The following is a 19238-nucleotide window of genomic DNA, read 5'->3' as shown; positions in this document are numbered from 1 at the left end:
TTGTATATATATATATATATATATATATATATATATATATATATATATATATATATATATATATATATATATATTTATATATATATATATATATATATCTCTTTGTAGCTCTTCTTCTAGCTAGTTAATTGTGTTTCCCTTGAGTGTAGATGTAGTCAATTTGAGCCTCCAGTGTCCTCCTCATCAAGCACTCCTCCTCTTTCTCTCCTCCACACACTTCTTCCATTTTCTCATACCTCACCTCTTCTTGATCAGCTACCTAGAAAGATTAAAACAAAGACCAACCCATCAAAAAACATAAGAAAAACAAAAAGAAAAAGAAAAAAAAAAAGTAGTTCTTAAGACTATTTCTGAACCATTTCATACTACATCAACTTTTAACATATTACAGTCGATATGGTGTCAGTGCATGTGGTATGGTTCGCTTGATACATGCCCACCATGCACGTGGCAGCAAAAGTGTTAAGATTATTCTTAGACCGTTTTTTAGCTGATCGATCGATTTTTTGTGTGGCAGTAGTTATATCTGCAAATTTGAGATGTAAAGGGGAATGGAGAAATGAATAGAGTATGTATTGACCTCTTTTTGGCCATTGGTGTTGCTTGGATCAGCTGGCTCTGGCCTCCCTATTGCTTGTTGCTGGTTGAGAGAGAAGAAGATCATGAGGAGAGCTACCACAAAGAGAGAAGCATATTTTGATGGCATGATTAAATGCCCCCTTTTTTTCCTCTCTTTCTTCAAGTTGCTTATAATAAACAGGGTTTGAGAGAGAGAGAGAGAGAGAGAGAGAGAGAGAGAGAGAGAGAGAGAGATTGCTTGAGGGAGAGAGGAAGAAGCTAGGTGGTGTTTTGAGTAACTTAATGAACGAATTAAGAGATTGGTTGGTTGGAAGAGCTTTGTTGTGGGGAGTGGAGAAAAGAAAGAGGGTGGAGGTGGTCTTTAAATAGATGCACATAAATAAATGTTGGTGGGAGTTCCTCTAACTCCTCAATAGATTGTATGTATCTTGTACATCCTACACACTTGGCTTCTTCCTATTGGTTATATATATATATAGAGAGAAAGAGTGAGTTGAGTTTTTATACTTTTAAAAGCACATGAGCATTAATTTGTGTTCGTGACTTTTTAATCATCCATGGATTCAAGATTTGTGCAGCATTATTAACGATGTGTCCTATCAAGTTATTTTACTAATGTTGTACGGATTTGTAGAGGATCCGACGGCTAAAAAATATGTCATATTAAGTCATTTTACTAGTGTTGTACGGATTTGTAGGCAATCCGATGACTAAAAAATTACAAATATAGATATTTCTGTACTTTTAAAAATACAAGAGCTCAATTCTCTCTCTCTCTCTCTCTCTCTCTCTCTCTATATATATATATATATATAATTCTTTTTATATATAAATATATATATAACATAGCCATTTCAAATATACTTTCCAAAAAAGTTAAGTGATTAAATTTATTATTCTAATATTTCAATTTATTTCAAACCTGCTCTCTATAAAAAGTTAACTTCACCGGGAGGTTAACCCGAACCAATTAATGAAAAAATATATATAAATAATGGAGAAACTTTGCAAGAACATATTATCATCACTTAATTTTTTTACAGTTATATAAATATAAGTAAATACCGAATTATTTTTGATAAATATAAAAAGTGAGCATTTGAAAAGAAAATATATTTGGGGTATTGGGTGAGAATTATATAGATCAAAAGTTGCCTCGGATGTATCGCCGCAAAATTCGTAGTTCAGATGATGAACTATGGTGGAATTGGATTGATATTACTGTTCATATACATATATGTACATTTCATATTGGTGCTATATATACAAAAATATTGTTAGAGGGAAGATGCTTTTTTTTTTTTTTTTTTTCTCTTTTTGAATTATATATATATATATATATATATATATATATATAGAGTAGTGTTACCATAGCACTGTAGCACTATTGGTCTTGGTTACAAAAAAAATTATTGAATGGCATTTATTTTTGAGTCAAAAAAAAAAACTATCGGAAACTGACTTTGTTACCACCTATTTATTTTTGATGATGGAGCCTCTAAATCGACGATCAGCACCGTTGAATATAATTTATATCACTTGAAACATTTAGAAACCAAATTTCATATTCTTTCGATATTGTTCTTTTTGTCCATCAAGTGAACATAAAAATAAACGACTGAAAATAAATATTCTTTAAAATGTGTGATGATAGGAGTCTTGTAATCAAAATCGAGAGTATAGATCTTATTCTAAATAGTTTAAAAAATTCTCTAACCAAAATTCAATTGATTTGGATATTTTATGCCGTTAAATCAGAAAACGTTTTCTATCGACTATTAAAATTATAAATTTAATTTTGAAACTCTTTGATCATTAGGTCAATAATGTCGGAAAAAATTAAATTTTGGTTTCTAGATATTTCAAATGTTATAGATCATATTCAACAACGCCGATCGTCGATTTGGAGGATCTATCATCAAAAACAAATGGATGACAACGGAACCTGTTTGCCACGAATAGTATTCCAGCTCAACTCTCTCTATATATATGTTTATGTTTATACCCCTGGTAGAAAATGGTTATAGCTATATAGCAATGCGAGCCTCCATTTTATAAAATAAGGATATTAATTTTTCCACGAGGAAGGAGTGTAAGATTTATATTCTTTTTTGGAGTGTATAGGTAGTATTATCTTTTATTGCAACGATCCTAATTACCTGAGGTAGCTAGAATACTTTTTAGAAGTATTGAGTTTTTAAGTTTCCACATCAATTTTAACAACGGGTCTTCTAAATCGACGATCAACGCTACTAAATATAATTTATGACAAATAAACTTTTAATTAAAGAACTAAGTTTTATGAGTTTTTATATTATATATATTGTGCAATTAGTGTCATAAATTTATAATTTTCAAAGAGATATATAAGGTATATTTGATATCATTTAATTAATAGATAAATAATATCGAAAAATCATAAAATTTGATTTAAGTTTACATGTCGTCAATAGTATCTAACGATCGATATCGATTGTTAATTTAGATGTTTCATCGTTAAAAACAATATGAGAGTATTAAGAATTTATGCTTGTAGAAGTATTATACATGACCATTATATCATATATTTCTTTGCGCGAACAATTAATATTACCTATCCTCATAAAACCAGTAATACATTAATCCAGTAACACTATATATATGATAATGCATGCATTATCACATAAGTAATATTAGTTATGTATTGGTGAAAATAATTCATCACAATAGAATCAAACCTAATGCTGCATTAAGCTAATAAAAAGGTATCGGATAATACTACCTAATGCATGCATTATCACATAAGTAATATTAGTTTTGTATCGTTTAAGCTACCATTTGGATCCAATGTTTGCCCAAAACCTAATGTTGCATTTGTTAAGATTTGGTTAGATTTGTAATTGAATCCTATTTGGATAATAATTAATATTTAAATCTGTTGGAGATAAATTAAGATTTAAATATTAATTAGAGGATAAACCTAACTAGATTAGGATTAATATTTAAATCTACTAGAGATTAATTAAGATATATTTAGATATTAATTGGAGTAGAAATCCTAAATATACTAGAATTGGGTACATTTTAGTTGGAGATTATATATAATGCATTAGAGTCTTTTTTTTTTTTTTTTGGTGGTGTACGGAGAGAGAGAGAGAGTCTTCTTGGGTTTGCCGTACCAGAGAAGCAGAAAAGAAAGGAGATTAGTTATTTATTATGCTTTGAGTGACTAGTGCAAGGGTGCATGGTGAAGGATTGTTTTCTTTATGGGTTTATAGAGACGAGAAAAGCTTTTTGCACCTGAGGAAACGGCTGTTTCGAGTATAAACTCGTTTTTGCGTTTCCGATTGCGGATTCCAACAATCAGTACCGGATTCGCACGCAAGTCGGTATCGGAGCGGGTTGGGATTCACGAGATCGGTACCGGGGCGAGTACGGATTCCCAAAAGTGGTTATCAGAGCGAAGGTTAATCCGATCTGAGGGAGAGATCGAACGAGATGGGCACGAATTCGATCGAGAAGTTCGACAGGTAAGAACAATTTCGGATTGTGCAAATTAAAGTCACGAGCGATCCGTAAGCAGGATTAGCAGAGCGTTTGAACGGGAAGAGGCGGAGCGGCGGAGGTCATGGAATGCGGCATTGGACGAAGGTGGAGCGGAAGGCGCTTGAGTACGCATTTCACTACTTATTTAGCGGATGAGGTTCTTTACACGGTACCAGACGAGAAGGACACCGGCGAAATTATAGGAAGAAGGTGAAAGATATTGTATATGACCAAATCCTTGACGAACATTGTATCTGAGGCAACGGACTGTTTATGCTCACGGATGCAAAAAAGCGGCAAGCGTACATGAGCATCCTGAAGAGTTTTACAAGGTGTGTGGCCCAGTGATAGCATCGGAGTCAATCTGGATGACGAAGATTAAGAGCGTTGATTTTAACTATTCTTTTCGCTACCGGCGACATAGGCCTCTGTGGGACCACGTTACTTTATGGCAAGAGACTGTGACACCGCATAGTCCCACATCGGATGAAGGGAGTTGTCAATTGGGTTTTATAAGAGACTTAGACACTAGTATAATAACTGGGGCTTAAGCATTTTGGCCGTGTGGTTGGGTCCAACGATCGTTATTGTGCTAGTGTGGCTGGGTCGTAGATATTTTCGAGTATCAGAGCGGTTACCAGCTGGACATGTGTGGCAAAGTCTCGGCTGAGCTAGGGTCTGGATGCGAGGCGCTAGCGAGCGAGCTACATACGGCCTGAGTGATCTGGGCTGTGTGTGTGGACTGACGATGCGACGTCGGGCACTTAACTGGAGGAGTCTGTGAACCCTAGTCTATCGGATGGGAATGGGGTTGTCATTGGGTTTATAAGAGACTTAGACACTAGTAATAATAACTGGGCTTAAGCATTTTGGGCCGGTGGTTGGGGCCCAACGAGTTATTGTTGCTAGTGGGCTGGGTCGTTATAAGACCATAAGCGTAGAGACGGTTACGGCGGTGCTTCTCTCGAACGAGATGCGGAAGATGACTTGGGAGGCCGGCACGCAAAGTCAGGATGTAGGACTGGTGGTGACTGCGAAGAAGGAGGCGAGAATATCGGCGACCGGAGATCGACAGAAGAAGCCGCTATCCGAGGTGGAGTGCTTTTACTATCACAGGAAAGGGCATATAAAGCGCAACTGTCGAAAACTTCAGGATAATCTCAAGGAGTTAAAGCGACAGAAGGAGAAAATTGTCGTGAACCAGGACGAGATGGTATCAGCGACGACACAGACGGCAGAGTCGGAGATGTTCGATTCTGATGTGCTATATGCGGCGACCGGAGGTGCGAAAATTTCGGATGATGCGTGGGTGCTCGATTCGGCGTGTTCTTTTCACGTATGCCCGGAGAAAGAGTCTTTTGCAACCTATAAGGCGATCAAAGGTGGAAAAGCTCTAATGGGGAACGGGACGACGTGCAAAGTTTTGGGAGTCGGCACGGTGAAAATCCGAATGCACGATGGGGTCGTGAGGACGCTGACAGGTGTGCGGCATGTTCCTGGATTGAAGCGGAATTTGATCTCGTTAGGCGCATTGGATTCAAAAGGTTGCGATATTTCGGCTTCAGGTGGAGCTATGAGGGTCCGAAAACGAGATCGGGTCGTGTGCGAGGCGAACAAGCGTGGGAACTTGTACGTTCTGAACGGGAGCACAGTCAGAACGAAAGCAAAGACGGTTTGGGTTCCAAAAGTTCGCGGAAGTGCAGTCGCTCGAGGCGGAGCGGCGGATACGGCGACATCGAGCGGAGGAGACAAGCTCAAGGTGGAGCTTGCATGGTGAGCTCGACGTGACGGTTGAAAATTACAAATCCAACCAAGGTAGAGATTGTTAAGATTTGGTTAGATTTGTAATTGAATCCTGTTTGGATAATAATTAATATTTAAATCTGTTGGAGATAAATTAAGATTTAAATATTAATTAGAGGATAAACCTAACTAGATTAGGATTAATATTTAAATCTACTAGAGATTAATTAAGATAGATTTAGATATTAATTGGAGTAGAAATNTATTTAAATCTACTAGAGATTAATTAAGATAGATTTAGATATTAATTGGAGTAGAAATCCTAAATATACTAGAATTGGGTACATTTTAGTTGGAGCATTATATATAATGCATTAGAGTATTTTTTTTGGTGGAGTACGGAAGAGAGAGAGAGAGTCTCTTGGGTTGCCGTACCAGAGAGAGAAAAAGAAAGAGATAGTTATTTAATTATGCTTTGAGTGCACCTAGTGCATGGGTGCATGTGAAGGATTGTCTTCTTTATGGGTTTATAGAAGACGAGAAAAAGTTTTTGCTGAGGAGACGGGTTTATGGTAAAAACTCGATTTGACGTTTCCGTTGCGGAATCCCAACAATCGATACCGGATCCACAGCAGTCGGTATCGGAGCGGGTTGCGGATTCACGAGATCCGGTACCGGGCGAGTACCGGATTCCGAACAGCATTAAGCTAATAAAAAGGTAAATTAATTTAAGCAGATTAAAACATACCCAGATCATAATCTCACAACTAAATGACCCATTATTCACGATTAAAAATTATAGGCAGAAGCGGGTAGCATGCTACCTATTTCTCAAAATAAAAAAATTGTAGACAGAAGTGGCAGATATTAGGTTCACCATACTACTATACATGCACTGACCTATCGCATAAATATTCGATATTACATTGTAGATGTGACTGACCGTCCCTAGAGCAAGTGGCAAAGGGCTTGGTGGTTGGTACCCGAGACCCAAGTTTGAATCCTAGTTGATTCACATTTTCAGCTAAGTTTATTTCTAAATGAAATAAATGAAGCGAATAGCGTACTATCTATCTCTCAAAAAAAAAAGAAAAAAAACATTATAGATGTGAAAAAGAGATAACAGAATGGAACATATGTTGGGAAATGATAGATGTGAAAATGAAACTCGAAACTCTCCAAAACTTAGGAGAAAATCCATAATAACCAAAAGAGCTGATACTTAGAAATTGCTCTGACACCATGTGATATCGAAACATTAGATTCGAAAGAACACTACAATTTAATTAAGCGACTTACAAAATAATACATTTATAAAACTAGAACTTGTCATGGTGATATAGTTATAATTATGTTTTTTTTTTAAACTCATTTTTGTAGATGAGTGATGTACGTGGCAACGTGTCAATGGCTTAAACATCTCATTATCTCTTATAATTAATAGAGGTTGGTCAACTCCAGGAGTTATCTCCTAATTACTTAGTCAAATCTAACTAAATAAATATATTAACTCGATAATACTTGTTTTGTTAGGGTGGTGAATTGACTACACACAAAATTATTACTTTTTCGATGTTTACTTGCATCTGACTTCAACATAATTAATAGTCGCAAGCATTTGCGTGTGCACCTCACAAATTTATAATAATAGGGTAATACATATGGTCAACTTTAGCTTTGCTAACCTTGTTGTAGTGATAATAACATATTTATATATAATGACAATGCATACGTTGCATGTTCACCAACCCAAAATATATACACTGTAGAGAAGATATATATGTCCTAGCCTTTAATTTTCTTTTACTATGAATTATATTTATTATTAGATTAGTTTTTTTTTTTTTTTTTTTTTTTGAATAACATGGTGTTAAAGTCAGTTTTCGGCCCTTCGATCAATTTCATGCATGAAGTTATAATTCAGTATTGCTGCGCATGTCCAACGAAAGTGTTAAGATTATTCTTCAACCCATTTATATCATATCGATCTTTTAGATAACACTAACAGTATAAATTAAAGAAAAGCTAAGTAATTAATTACTAGTTGCTTGTGTAATTGCTAATTGATTGATTATATGAATTACCTTGATTGCGCCATGTGGTTCGGGTTGGTCGATTGAACACTACATCGTTTTCATTTTAGCAAATCAAGTTGTATAATTTTTATTGATTTTGCTCTTATAGATTTTCACTTGTTAGATTTTATTGTGTGTAAATTATTTTTATAGCACAAGTGTTTTTCATGCAGCAATTGATGGTGTAGGTTGAGAAGTTAAACAACCAGATCTCCACTTATATAAGAGTACGTTGTTTAATTAATTGTAAATTTAATGTTTTATTTCTAGTTTTTTTTTGTCATTGAATTGATATTTGAGGCTTTTCACCACTAAATATATATATGCTTTTGAATTAATTTACGTGGTAATGAAATGGTAATTAATTTTGGTTATAAGGCTAAAATATTTAAAACTCTAACACAAGTACACCAGCTCCCAAACATACACACAAAATATAATATAATATATATTAACTTTTAGCTAGTTAATCAAATGCGGAGGCAACAAAGGTAAATTAAGTAACAATGCAACTTCTTAGCTAGATTCGCAATCTTGGATGGTTAGTATATAGTATACTTCAATTATATATTGAATTTGTTGTTACTTTACTATTTTTCTACATTGTCTAAAATTGACTCCCAATTTGTGCATACTGATTAATGAAAAATTATACTCATTAAAACACCATCGTACGTTCTCATTGCATCTTAGGATTAAAAAATCGGAAGCATCAACTACTTTATACTTCCGATAGCATAGTAGCTCTACTATATATATATATCCATGTTGTTAAGCATAATAAGCCAGTTACAAAGATGACACACACATATATATATATATATATATAAGGTGCAACATGGTAATTAAATATAACATATATATATCTAATATATGATTATCTTGTAGACGGGAAATTAAATAAAGGATCATACAACATTGTATATATAATTAAATTAGGAGGGCCTTGTATCGAAATCTTTAAACACATGTAGTTTCATCTAATTTCTTCTCATTTTACGCGGGAAAGTGTTCTAATGCATAATACAAGGGAACTACATGTTTTAAACCCCTCTTTCTCTATATATCTTGGCCCTTTAAATTGCCACTACTATGATATTATCAATACATCAATACATGTTTTAAAATCCATGGATCTAGTTTTTTTCTTCTTTTTTTTGGTTGAAATTAAAAGGCAATAAAATCTAGAGTGAGATACATGGAAAAATGGTAGCCAATGATGCTTTGAAAATTTGTGGAGAGTAGTATACTAGCTCTTAAATTGCATCATATATATCAATGGTCCTTCATTTAATTGAACAAGTTGAAATGTGTGTTGTGGCTTTAAATGCATGTATATATATCTTGGTTCCTCAAATCTTAGCCAGGTATGTATGTAAGTAGCCACCAAAGAGTGACTTTTTGTATTGATTTGGTTTTGTTTGTTTGTTTGTTGAGGGAAGAGTGAAAGCTTCTTTTGTATGGTCTTCTCGATCGATACCTTCTAGTTGGCGACAACTGATCGTCGAATTCGCGATGCGGCAAACATATCAAAATCTAGTGCAAGTGTTCTTGGCCTTTCGAGAACGATAAATTTTTCGCAGAAAAATTGACTCATGATTCAAGTGGATTTGGCCTCAAATTTGTTGAGGGGGTTTGCTATGCCATCCTTTTTGGTATTTAATTATTGTGCAAGAGGTTATACATGTATATATGGGTGGTGCACCTGGTAGAGGATTTAGGGCCACATGCTGTCAAAAATCAATCAATCTCATGAGCTCTTTCATGGGTGTTTGGAAAACATAAAGATGTTCAATTGATCATGTTGCATAGAGAGATCTACAAGCAAGAGGAATCACCGTATATGAATTGTGTTTGAAAGATAATAAATCGAGAAAAGTTCAAATCAAAAGAAAAAAGAGTTTAGCATTCTATTATGATAGAGGATCAGATGCTTCGGATAGTAGTCCCTAATGAGATGAGATCCGATGCACGTTATTTGGTATGCATCCTGATCTTAAATGGTTGGCACTTACGCCTTATTATTTGAAAGTCGGAATAAGTTATTCAAAAATAATTTATTCAGTATAAGAATTTTCTAATGTGATTGTCAGAAAGAAGCTTGATTTCTGCTCTTTGAAAAGTTTTGATATTCATAATTAGATAGGACAACATATTCACCTACAAAGTGATTTATCTCATCTGAAAAAATAATTTGAAGGTCGAATATCAATATTCAATTCTAGATATTTAATCACACTTCTCATTGACTAACTCGTGTAAGCTTCTCCAGTAAATTATGGAGATATACCGGATAAAATATTCATGCTTTCAAACAGGGCATCAAAGATTTTACAGACTAAAAGATGCTGATTATGGGACCCATTACACGAGAAGTCGAGTTCAATTAATGAACTTTTTTTTTTTTGAAGAGGCTAGGGCCCATTTTTGAATTTCATGTACTGTGTAAATTAGCTTTATATAATAATATTCATGATATCTCTACATTGTTTAAATAAACATGCATGTTTGTAACCTCTTAGTAAGTAAAATAACTTAAAAAAAAAAAAAAAAAAAAAAAAAAAAAAAAATAACCGTAGATTTGGGGCCGAAAGATCTCAGGCCCAATGGGGGCCCAAAGTTAGCTAGCATTTGCGAGAACATTAGTAGGTCTAGTATCTTGAACCAAATAGAGAAAAAAAAAAAAGAAGTTGTTTGATGGTTGAAGAAAAAAAAATATAAAAAATAATAATTTCATATTCAATAGGATGTGATTGGCCTTAATTAACTAGTTTGGAATAAATATAATGCAATAGGCCTGGTGTCGTAATACACTAAAAAAAAAAAATATTTTAAAGATGTTTTTTTTTTATATTAAACGATGCTTAAAAGCATCCCAATATAGTATAGCGTTACATTTGAAAGTCGGTTAAAATATCGTTAAATGAAGAGTTGCTACATATATACCGATGCTTATGCCTAGCGTAGGTAAAATATATTCTGACGCTTTAAAACGTCAGAATTTTTTAAAATTTTGATGCTTTAAAGTATTAAAAAATTAAAAATAATAGTAAAATTTAATATTAAATAAATTAATTTGATGGCGTTTTTTGAAGCGATGATACTTGTTATATTATAGGGATGCTCCCCTATGTATCGTCTAAAAAAAGGTTCTTATATTAATTTTTTTTTTCTTTTTTGAGTGATACAGCTTTGAAAACCGTCATGGGAGGTACCAATGTAAGTATTAGCACTTTTTCTATTTAAGTATTAGCACTTTTTCTTTTACAGAAAACCACGCACCTATATACCCTGGTTTTTTTTTTTTTTTTAATGTGTTAAATGTGCCTCGAAATGAGTAATGAACTTCAGTTTTAGGACTCCGACTCGTCGACAGTTCTGCAGTGCGACCAATTTGAAAAATAAATTGTGAAGAAAAAATGAATATCTGTGGTAGGTAGCTGAGGGCTTGGGCTCGTTAAGAGTTTTTTTTCTTCATTTTGCCCTAAAGGCGAAAAATTGATCATTGTACTCAGAACATTGTACTTCTTTTTTCCATAGCCTCTCCTTTTTCGCCTGTTGTTTTTTTCTACAAAAAAATTTTCACATAAATTTATATATTATTTATTTTTCTGTTCGTGGCTCGTCTGCTTCACTTTCGTCATTTTCGTTTCTATTTGTGTGCTCGTCACAACAGAATGTCAATCAGCTGCCCTGGCTAGCAACAACTTTTTTTTTTTTTTTTTTTTTTTTTTGTGTGTGTGTGTGTGTGTGTGTCCTCTCCCTCTCCAACAGGAGGAAGTTACTATCACAGCAGTAACATCCATATAGATAAACAACAAGCAACAGTTCACCACTCAAGTATCTTCTACAGGGGCAATCATCACAGAATGTTTTTGCATGGTGGCAAACCATGCATGCTGATCATAAAAAGCTATATATATATATATATATATNTTACTCTATATATAAATATTTTATCGTAAATAAATTTTGTCTGTATATCGATTATTTTTTCAGTCTAGACTCTAGTGTACGTATCTACACGTACTGCATGCTCGAAAAAAGATCCTGCACGAAGACCAATAATTTGTTTTCTTAAACCCACAGTATAGGAGAATAATACCTAGCTATATATATATATATATATATATCCTGCACATTGAAAGCTTATTGAGGGGAAAAGGATGGACAGCTATCACTCTTCCCTTTGCATGCTCACTGATCCTATTTCATGGTCCTGTGACAGTTCAATCAATCCATGGAATCATTTTCTTATTTTCCATGTAGAGATGTAACAGCTAGTATAACTAAATGCTGCTTTTCCATGCATGGCTACTTCTTTATTCTGCAAAGCAAAAACTTGGAAAAATAAATAAATAAGCTTCTGAGTCTTAAAAGATAGAAGTTCTGATTATGAGCTTCTGCACATCTACAGAAGCTCTGGAGTAGCTAAGGAAAATGTACTATTCATTTCGAGAAGGCGGTGCCGTAGTGCAAAAGAAACCAAATTGTGAGAATGGAAATTTCAGATATCAAACTGCAGTAAGAAGAAAGTTTTTTTTAAAAAAAATTTCACATGATAATGCAAAGAGAAAAAAACATTTAAAGCAATATTTTTAATTAGACATCACCAATCAGATCAATTAAAACCCAACCTGTTATACATAGCTGTAGATCAAGTACATAAGTCCTTTTTTTTTCTCTTTTTGCCATTTTTTTGACAGAATACATATAAGGAGGCTTTCAATCCTTCTTCAAAGAGATAATCCAAGAACAAAGTACAAAACCAAGGAAATAAACATAAAAATTCAAGTTTCTGAAACTAAATGCTCCATAATTTTACTAGCAAGCAAAACTAAAGTCACTCTCCACAAACCATGATACATAACACTTTTCACTATTTTCTACTGGAAGATAACTCTTTTAGAAGCTTAAAATGAAGGCATAGTCAGGGAATTCGCAAGGCCTGACCCGAGTATCTCGTTGCACAGGCTTCCGCTGCTCTTATGAGACTCATAAGCCTTCGGATTCTCCGGCCTCGGGCTACTGCCGGTGCTGCTAGACACCGAACCGAAGTTAGCCTTCTGAAGAACTCCCGATGGCGACGACTCTAAGTCCCACCCGTCCATCGAAAGATTCAGCGAAGATGATGACAAGTTCTTGCTTTGATCCTTTGGTATTGTGCTATTGGTGTTGTTCAACACCTCTCCTAAAGGTCCACCTATCGAAGACTCCCAAGAAATCGGTACCCAATTTACTTGCTTTTGACTAAACTCACTCTCGCGAGATAGTCTAGGGGGTGAAAGAGTAAGCTTCTCATGAGTAGGAGAAGACGAGGACGAGAAGTCGGAGGAGGTCATAGGGATAGATATAGAAAGTTGGGTTCTTTCGCATTGCATTTCTTCAACCTCGTGCCAGGTGAGAGAAGAACTATCAGAGTGGTTTTTGGGCCAATCATCAAAGAAATGGCGAAGAGGGTGAGTTTGCGAATTTTCATTGAGTTTGGGCGCAGGAAGGAAGTTGATGTTATCTGAGAATGCGGCTTCCTCAAAGGGATTGTGTTGCTTCGAGATGGGAAAGGAAGAGTCTATGGGCTTTTGGCTCATAGAAGTAAGCATAGAGAGCCTTTGGGAGTCCGCAGCATAATCATTTACTTTTTCTTTGCCCATCAACATCCTGCAAAAACATAGTTCATCAACATAACATCGAAAGAGAGATATACGTAATGTTTTCCGTTAACCAATAAATAGTGTTGTTTGTATCGAAAATATAGAAACTTACAAAATTATAAGTGGGACTTTCACAACATAAAAGGATTACACAATGGCATTGAATTTGTTACAAACCATTGAGTCTCAGCCTTTTATATACTCGGAAATTAGATGAATGGATCGAAAGTACGAGAACGACTAAGGGTCGGTAAATTCATCGCACATGGATGTACATATGCACTAGAAGCAGGCAACAAATTTTTTGCTTTTAACAGAAGGACTTCCAAGGTTTGGGGCGTCGAATGTCCGACTTACGAGCCATTTTGGATTTTGAAGTTATCAAGTGATAAACTTGTGCTTTATGGAGATTTTATTTTGCAGCTGCAACTGACGAGTTCGACGTAGTCTATTTCAGACACCCTTATAGCCATAATTTTTCATAACGACGGTTTCAGAATAATCCAAAAAAACCGAAGATGTTAATGCATTCAAACAGGCTCTAAAAGTTTGAGGACAACAACGAAACTCGATATACTCAGGAATAGTAAAATTTACATAAATATTATAGCAAGTGGTGCAACTTCATTAACAATCTACTATTCTTTGCGACTTGATGAAATACCATGTGAATGTGTAGGTGGAACGATAATCCACTTCTCTACGGCAATAAGTATCCATCCGCACATAGATTCCTTCTTAAAGTTTAGGATGATATACTGCTGTAACTATTTGTAATGGTAGTACATGTTCAACGATTACCAAATCTCGCATATCTATGATGAGTCAAATTTAGTAAACTCGTGCAAATCTTGTTATGATCATAGGGTACTCCACTTTCTAAACTCCTAGCGACTTTATAAAGCACTTTTATTACCTCTGACAATGTCTAAAATCACACAAATTAGCTCAGTTGGAATAATAGAGTACATGCACGAAGGGCTTAGTCAAGTGATTTATGATGACGAACAAGTAAATATTGACTGAACCTTTTCAGACTAACATAGTGTGACGCTCTACTTGGTGCATTACTAAATATCTGTTCCGACTTTGACAATTGATAGTAGTAACCGAACCTCTAATATTACTACTTGAGTTATTTCAATTACTCACGCATTCGAAAAAAAAAACCAATAACCTTTGTAGTCGATTCAACAAAAAAGAAGAGTCGCGCAACCAAAGATCCAAAGTTACAACTTGAATATAAAAGGATGTAGAAGATCAAAAGCAATACCTGTTAAACGGAGCAGGGCAAGGATCAGCAGTAGTACTCGGCCCCAAACTCTTTGCCTGCTGCTCTGCAGTAGAGAGGACAGCTGAGGAAGCAGCTTGTGAAGAAGTTGGGGATGGTCTTGCGGCGGCGTGGCCAGAGCGGCCTTCCACATGCTTTCTTGAACGGTGGCGGCCCCGGTTCATGTGGCGCTCACAATACTTTTGGTCTGCGACTGCGTCCCTCGAGCACCGCCATTTCTTTCCGTCCGTCCGACGGCATCTCCCCGGCTCGGGATCCGCATTTCCGGGAAAACCCAGTTGGAAATTTCCCCACCCCACTAAAACAAAAACAAAACAAACAAACAGATGTTTCTTTGACTAAATCAATGACACATTTGAACCATAAAAAAACTTGCTTGGTATGTAAAACTACTCAAAGCAACACAATGATACCATAATAGGCTACTAGATAATGCGCGAGTGTTTGTATGTTAGTTATTCATAGCTGCTATGGCCAACCGCGGATCGAACAACGTTCGTCGGCCAAGGACAAACAGAGCAAATAGAGAGAGGTAACATGCAGATTTATGTCCACAGGAATTAGAGATTTCACTATAGAAGATGGAAAATACAACATACCCAAATCTCACAAACTCACAAAATGACAATAAAAGGGAAAACTCCCGAGTGTATAAAAGACTAAAACACTGTTCTCTAAAAACTTAAGCTTTTAAAGAGAGATGAATATTCCGCATGGCATTAGAGCAGGAGATCCTCAGTTCAAATTTTCCGGACTTCTCACATTAAACTTTCCAACAAGAATTAAATATATTAGACTGACATAGCTAATGTACTATCACAAGCTTCTTAAAAAAAAAAAAAAATTCCACTTGCATTTTGTCCCAAAAATTGATATAAAGACACATAATAATAATAATAATAAATGATAAAATAAACAAAGATAGAGAACCTTACATGTGGATGAGCCAAAAGATGGAGCAGAGAATGGAGGGAACCCAGATGGGTTGAGGCTCCTTCTAATGGGGATAAGGAGACTACTTGGTATGGGTGCATTTGCAACAATGTACTTGTAGATCAAAGCTTGGTGCTCCAGCTCCATCCATTGAGATGGAGTGAAGGGCCCTCTCACCCTTGCCAATACCCCATTCATGCTTGTGTTTGAGCTCCCAGAAAACAATCCTAAACCATTAAAACAAAAGAGAGAAAAAAGTATAAGAGAGAAGAGCATGAGAAGTTCCACTTTTTTCTCTCTCTCTTTTTTTTTTTTTGTTTTCTTAATAAGAATGAAAGTAAAGGAACTAACCATCAAAGATGCACAAAACCATGATTTGGGTCTTCTTTTTTCATTTGTTAGACTTAGGAAATAAGAACACACACACGAAAATAAAAAAAGGGAAAAAGGAGGGACTTTTGCTAGCATTTTCCTTGAAGACTTAATAGAAGCAAAGAAAAAAAAAAAGGAGGGGGGGAGGAGAAAAGAACAACATTGGATACTAGTGTTTTATGCTCCCTTTTCCTCCTATTTGATCTTTTTTGTCCCCACTAATTAGTGAAAGGAAAAGAAACACCTTTAAAAATAAAATAAGATCCACATCCATGATCCATCCCACTACTCTCCATCATCTATATTGACAAGACCCCCAAAATGAAACAAAATAATTTTTTTTTAAAAAAAAAAACCTTTTTTTTTTTTTTTTTAAGGGGGAGGGTGGGAAAAAAGAGGAGGAGAAGAAGCAAGACATGAAAAGATCCTGATCCAATGACTAGTACCTGCATTGGTGAGAAAAGATGGGGTGGAAGAAGGGGGTGGTGGTGGTGGTGTGTGGTGGTTGTAGTAAGGAAAGGTGTCATCTTTGGTTGATGAGGAGAAGCAGAGCATGTGCTCAGTGGTTCTGGGCATCTTCAAGAGCCTGAGCTGGGCCTCCTCTGACCCCCCAACACTGCTCCCCCTCCTCCCATGCTTGAGGAAGCCAGAGGAGGGGGACAATGGAGGAGGGCCCAGTGAGGGGGCCAAGGAGGGGGAGGAGGATGAGGAGGAGGAGGAGGCCCCACCACCACCACCACCATGCCAGAGTCCATGGCCACCCCTGCTCCACCACCTGAGTTCATGGTGTGGCAGTGCACCAGGTCTAGCTAGCTTGTGGGTGGAGTTGGGTTCATTGGACTTGGGGAGGAGGAGGAGGAGGAGGAGGGAGCATTTTTTGTGATGGTGGTGGTGGGGGGAGGAGGAGGAAGAAGAGTGGGGTGGGTTTTGGGGGTTTGGGGGGTTGGGGGTGTTGAGCTCAGAAAACCAGGGTGGTTTTTGGCCTTTTGGGAGAGGATGCTTGTTAGAGAGAGAGAGAGAGAGAGAGAGAGAGAACTAGTTCCTTGCTCTCTATTTTGGGACAAGTTATTGCATGAACCTGGTCCACCATGCATTGGTCCTCTTCCTTTTTATTCCAATTTGTTATATATACAGAGAGAGAGAGAGAGAGTGTGTGTTTGAGTACTGTACTCATAACCATTCAACCTTAAAGGACCACTATCATTCTAACCGTACATTTTTTCATCTAAGAACCAAAAACTTATGAGTATAAATATGTCTATACTCATAAGAATATAGTAGTCCTATTTATATATATATATATATAGAGAGAGAGAGAGAGGGGAGAGAGGTGTTGGTTCAAAAAAATATTTCTAAAAATTAAAAAGATAGCATGTTACTTATTTTATTTATTTTTATTAAGAAAAAACTTAGTTGAAAATGTGAATCAGCTAGACTTCGAATTTGTGATCTCGAATACCAACCATCAAGTCTTTTGCAATTTGCGCTATGGCCGGTTGGTTCGTGGTTCAAAATGCCGCGCATAACTACCTAGCAAATTTTTATTTTGCCATCATGTGATTCAAAAGTTACGTTTAACTATCATATTCTTTTATTTCTGTTTCATTATAAAAAAAAAAAAAAGAATGAAGTATCATTCTACGGTCTTCAAAAAAAATTTATTTTATAATCCTATTAGACAACAAATTTTTGTTAAAATAGAAATAAAAGTATAGGATATAATTAAGTGTATCTTTCTGAACCACAGAATTACAAAGTAAAAATGCACTATTAATAGTAGGGCAAATTAAAGTTTTTTTTTCTTTATAAATGCCAGCCAACTATTTGTACTCATACATCTTATCTGAAGTAAAAAATCAAATCTAAATCATAATAGTCGAAAAATAGATATATGTCAGCTGCTCTAAATAGTGAGAGTAATAAACTATAGATATTTAGCACCATATGGCAAATATAAGTAGAAAAGTTTTGGGCTTCAATAGATTGTCATTGCAACAATTTGATCCAATAGAATAATTAATGCTACGGATTTTATTTTACCTTAATAAAGCGGTAATCGCATAGTCCTTCAATTTTAACTCTTGATTAAAAGTTCGAAATCAAATCACATTTCCAAGGTGGAAATTGTGATCCACTTTATATATTTTCTATTTTGGTTGGAAACCAAATAGTTAAAGTAATGTTTCAACCTATATTATGAAGATATATAGTAAGTTAATTTCAAGCTATATTTTGGGATAGTAATTCCAAATATAACGCCATTGCATGATCCAAAATTAAAGTCCTAGACAAATACAACATGAGTATCTTAAACAAAAAATAGCATGACATGACACAATTTTTCTACAATTTTTTTAAAAAAATTTAAATTAAGTCATAAATACTTAAACATATATAGTTTTTAAGTAGATTCAAATAATTTAACTGTGAAATAAAACACAATTTGCCAACCAAATTACAACCTTTCCCCTTTTCTATTCTTGAAGGAATAAGCTTTTCTAAGTTTTCGATCCTATAAATCACAAAATTAAACTATTATTTTAGATTATGTATTGTTGAGTTATGAGTAGCATTAATCACTTTTCTAACGCAATGATTACTATCCGAGTTGTCGCCTCTGAGGCTGAAGGCTCGATCCATATGTTTGTATGTTTAAGAAAAGAAGTTTCTGTCGAACAAACAAATTAAATAAAAAATCATGAATAATGTGGTGGACCAGGTTCATGCACTAATATCTCCTTGTTTTGGGCATGCCGACACCTTTGCAATTTTTAGGAATGCCAAAAAAAAAAGAGAAAAGGGCAAAATCTTATTCATGTCTTAAGCTAAGAAAATATTAGTTGCTAGAGTCAAGAAAAGAATAACTTATTCCATAAAGCAACTTCCAAAAAAATAATAATAATAAAAAAACACTCTTAACTTGTACCTTTTTTTTCTATTTGTGAACTTACTGATATATGGTTTATTTTATATGCATTAGGATAGGATGGTAAACGTGAAAGTAAAAAAAAAATATAGAACAAATTTTATTGCTATAGAGAAAAAAATAAAAATCATGCAAAAAAATTT

At 35.1% G+C, this 19238-nt stretch overlaps 1 protein-coding gene across 2 annotated transcripts; it reads right to left on the bottom strand.

Moving 5' to 3' along the window:
• Positions 12539–17159, bottom strand: LOC109721127 (growth-regulating factor 6-like). Of its 2 annotated transcripts, none has more exons than XM_020248556.1 (4): positions 16616–17159; positions 15800–16024; positions 14847–15162; positions 12539–13580 (listed from the first exon to the last, which is right to left on the bottom strand). In XM_020248556.1, the coding sequence occupies exons 1-4, from the start codon at positions 16743–16745 to the stop codon at positions 12836–12838; spliced, it is 1416 nt and encodes a 471-aa protein (XP_020104145.1). In that variant the 5' UTR covers positions 16746–17159; the 3' UTR covers positions 12539–12835. The 2 variants fall into 2 exon arrangements, with proteins under 2 accessions (XP_020104145.1, XP_020104144.1); XM_020248555.1 differs by having other exon boundaries at positions 16149–16702.

This window comes from Ananas comosus, linkage group 15, assembly GCF_001540865.1.
Source record: "Ananas comosus cultivar F153 linkage group 15, ASM154086v1, whole genome shotgun sequence".
Classification (NCBI taxonomy): Eukaryota; Viridiplantae; Streptophyta; class Magnoliopsida; order Poales; family Bromeliaceae; genus Ananas; species Ananas comosus.
The sequence above is the reverse complement of the archived record's forward strand: the minus strand, read 5'-3'. Positions and strand labels throughout refer to the sequence as shown.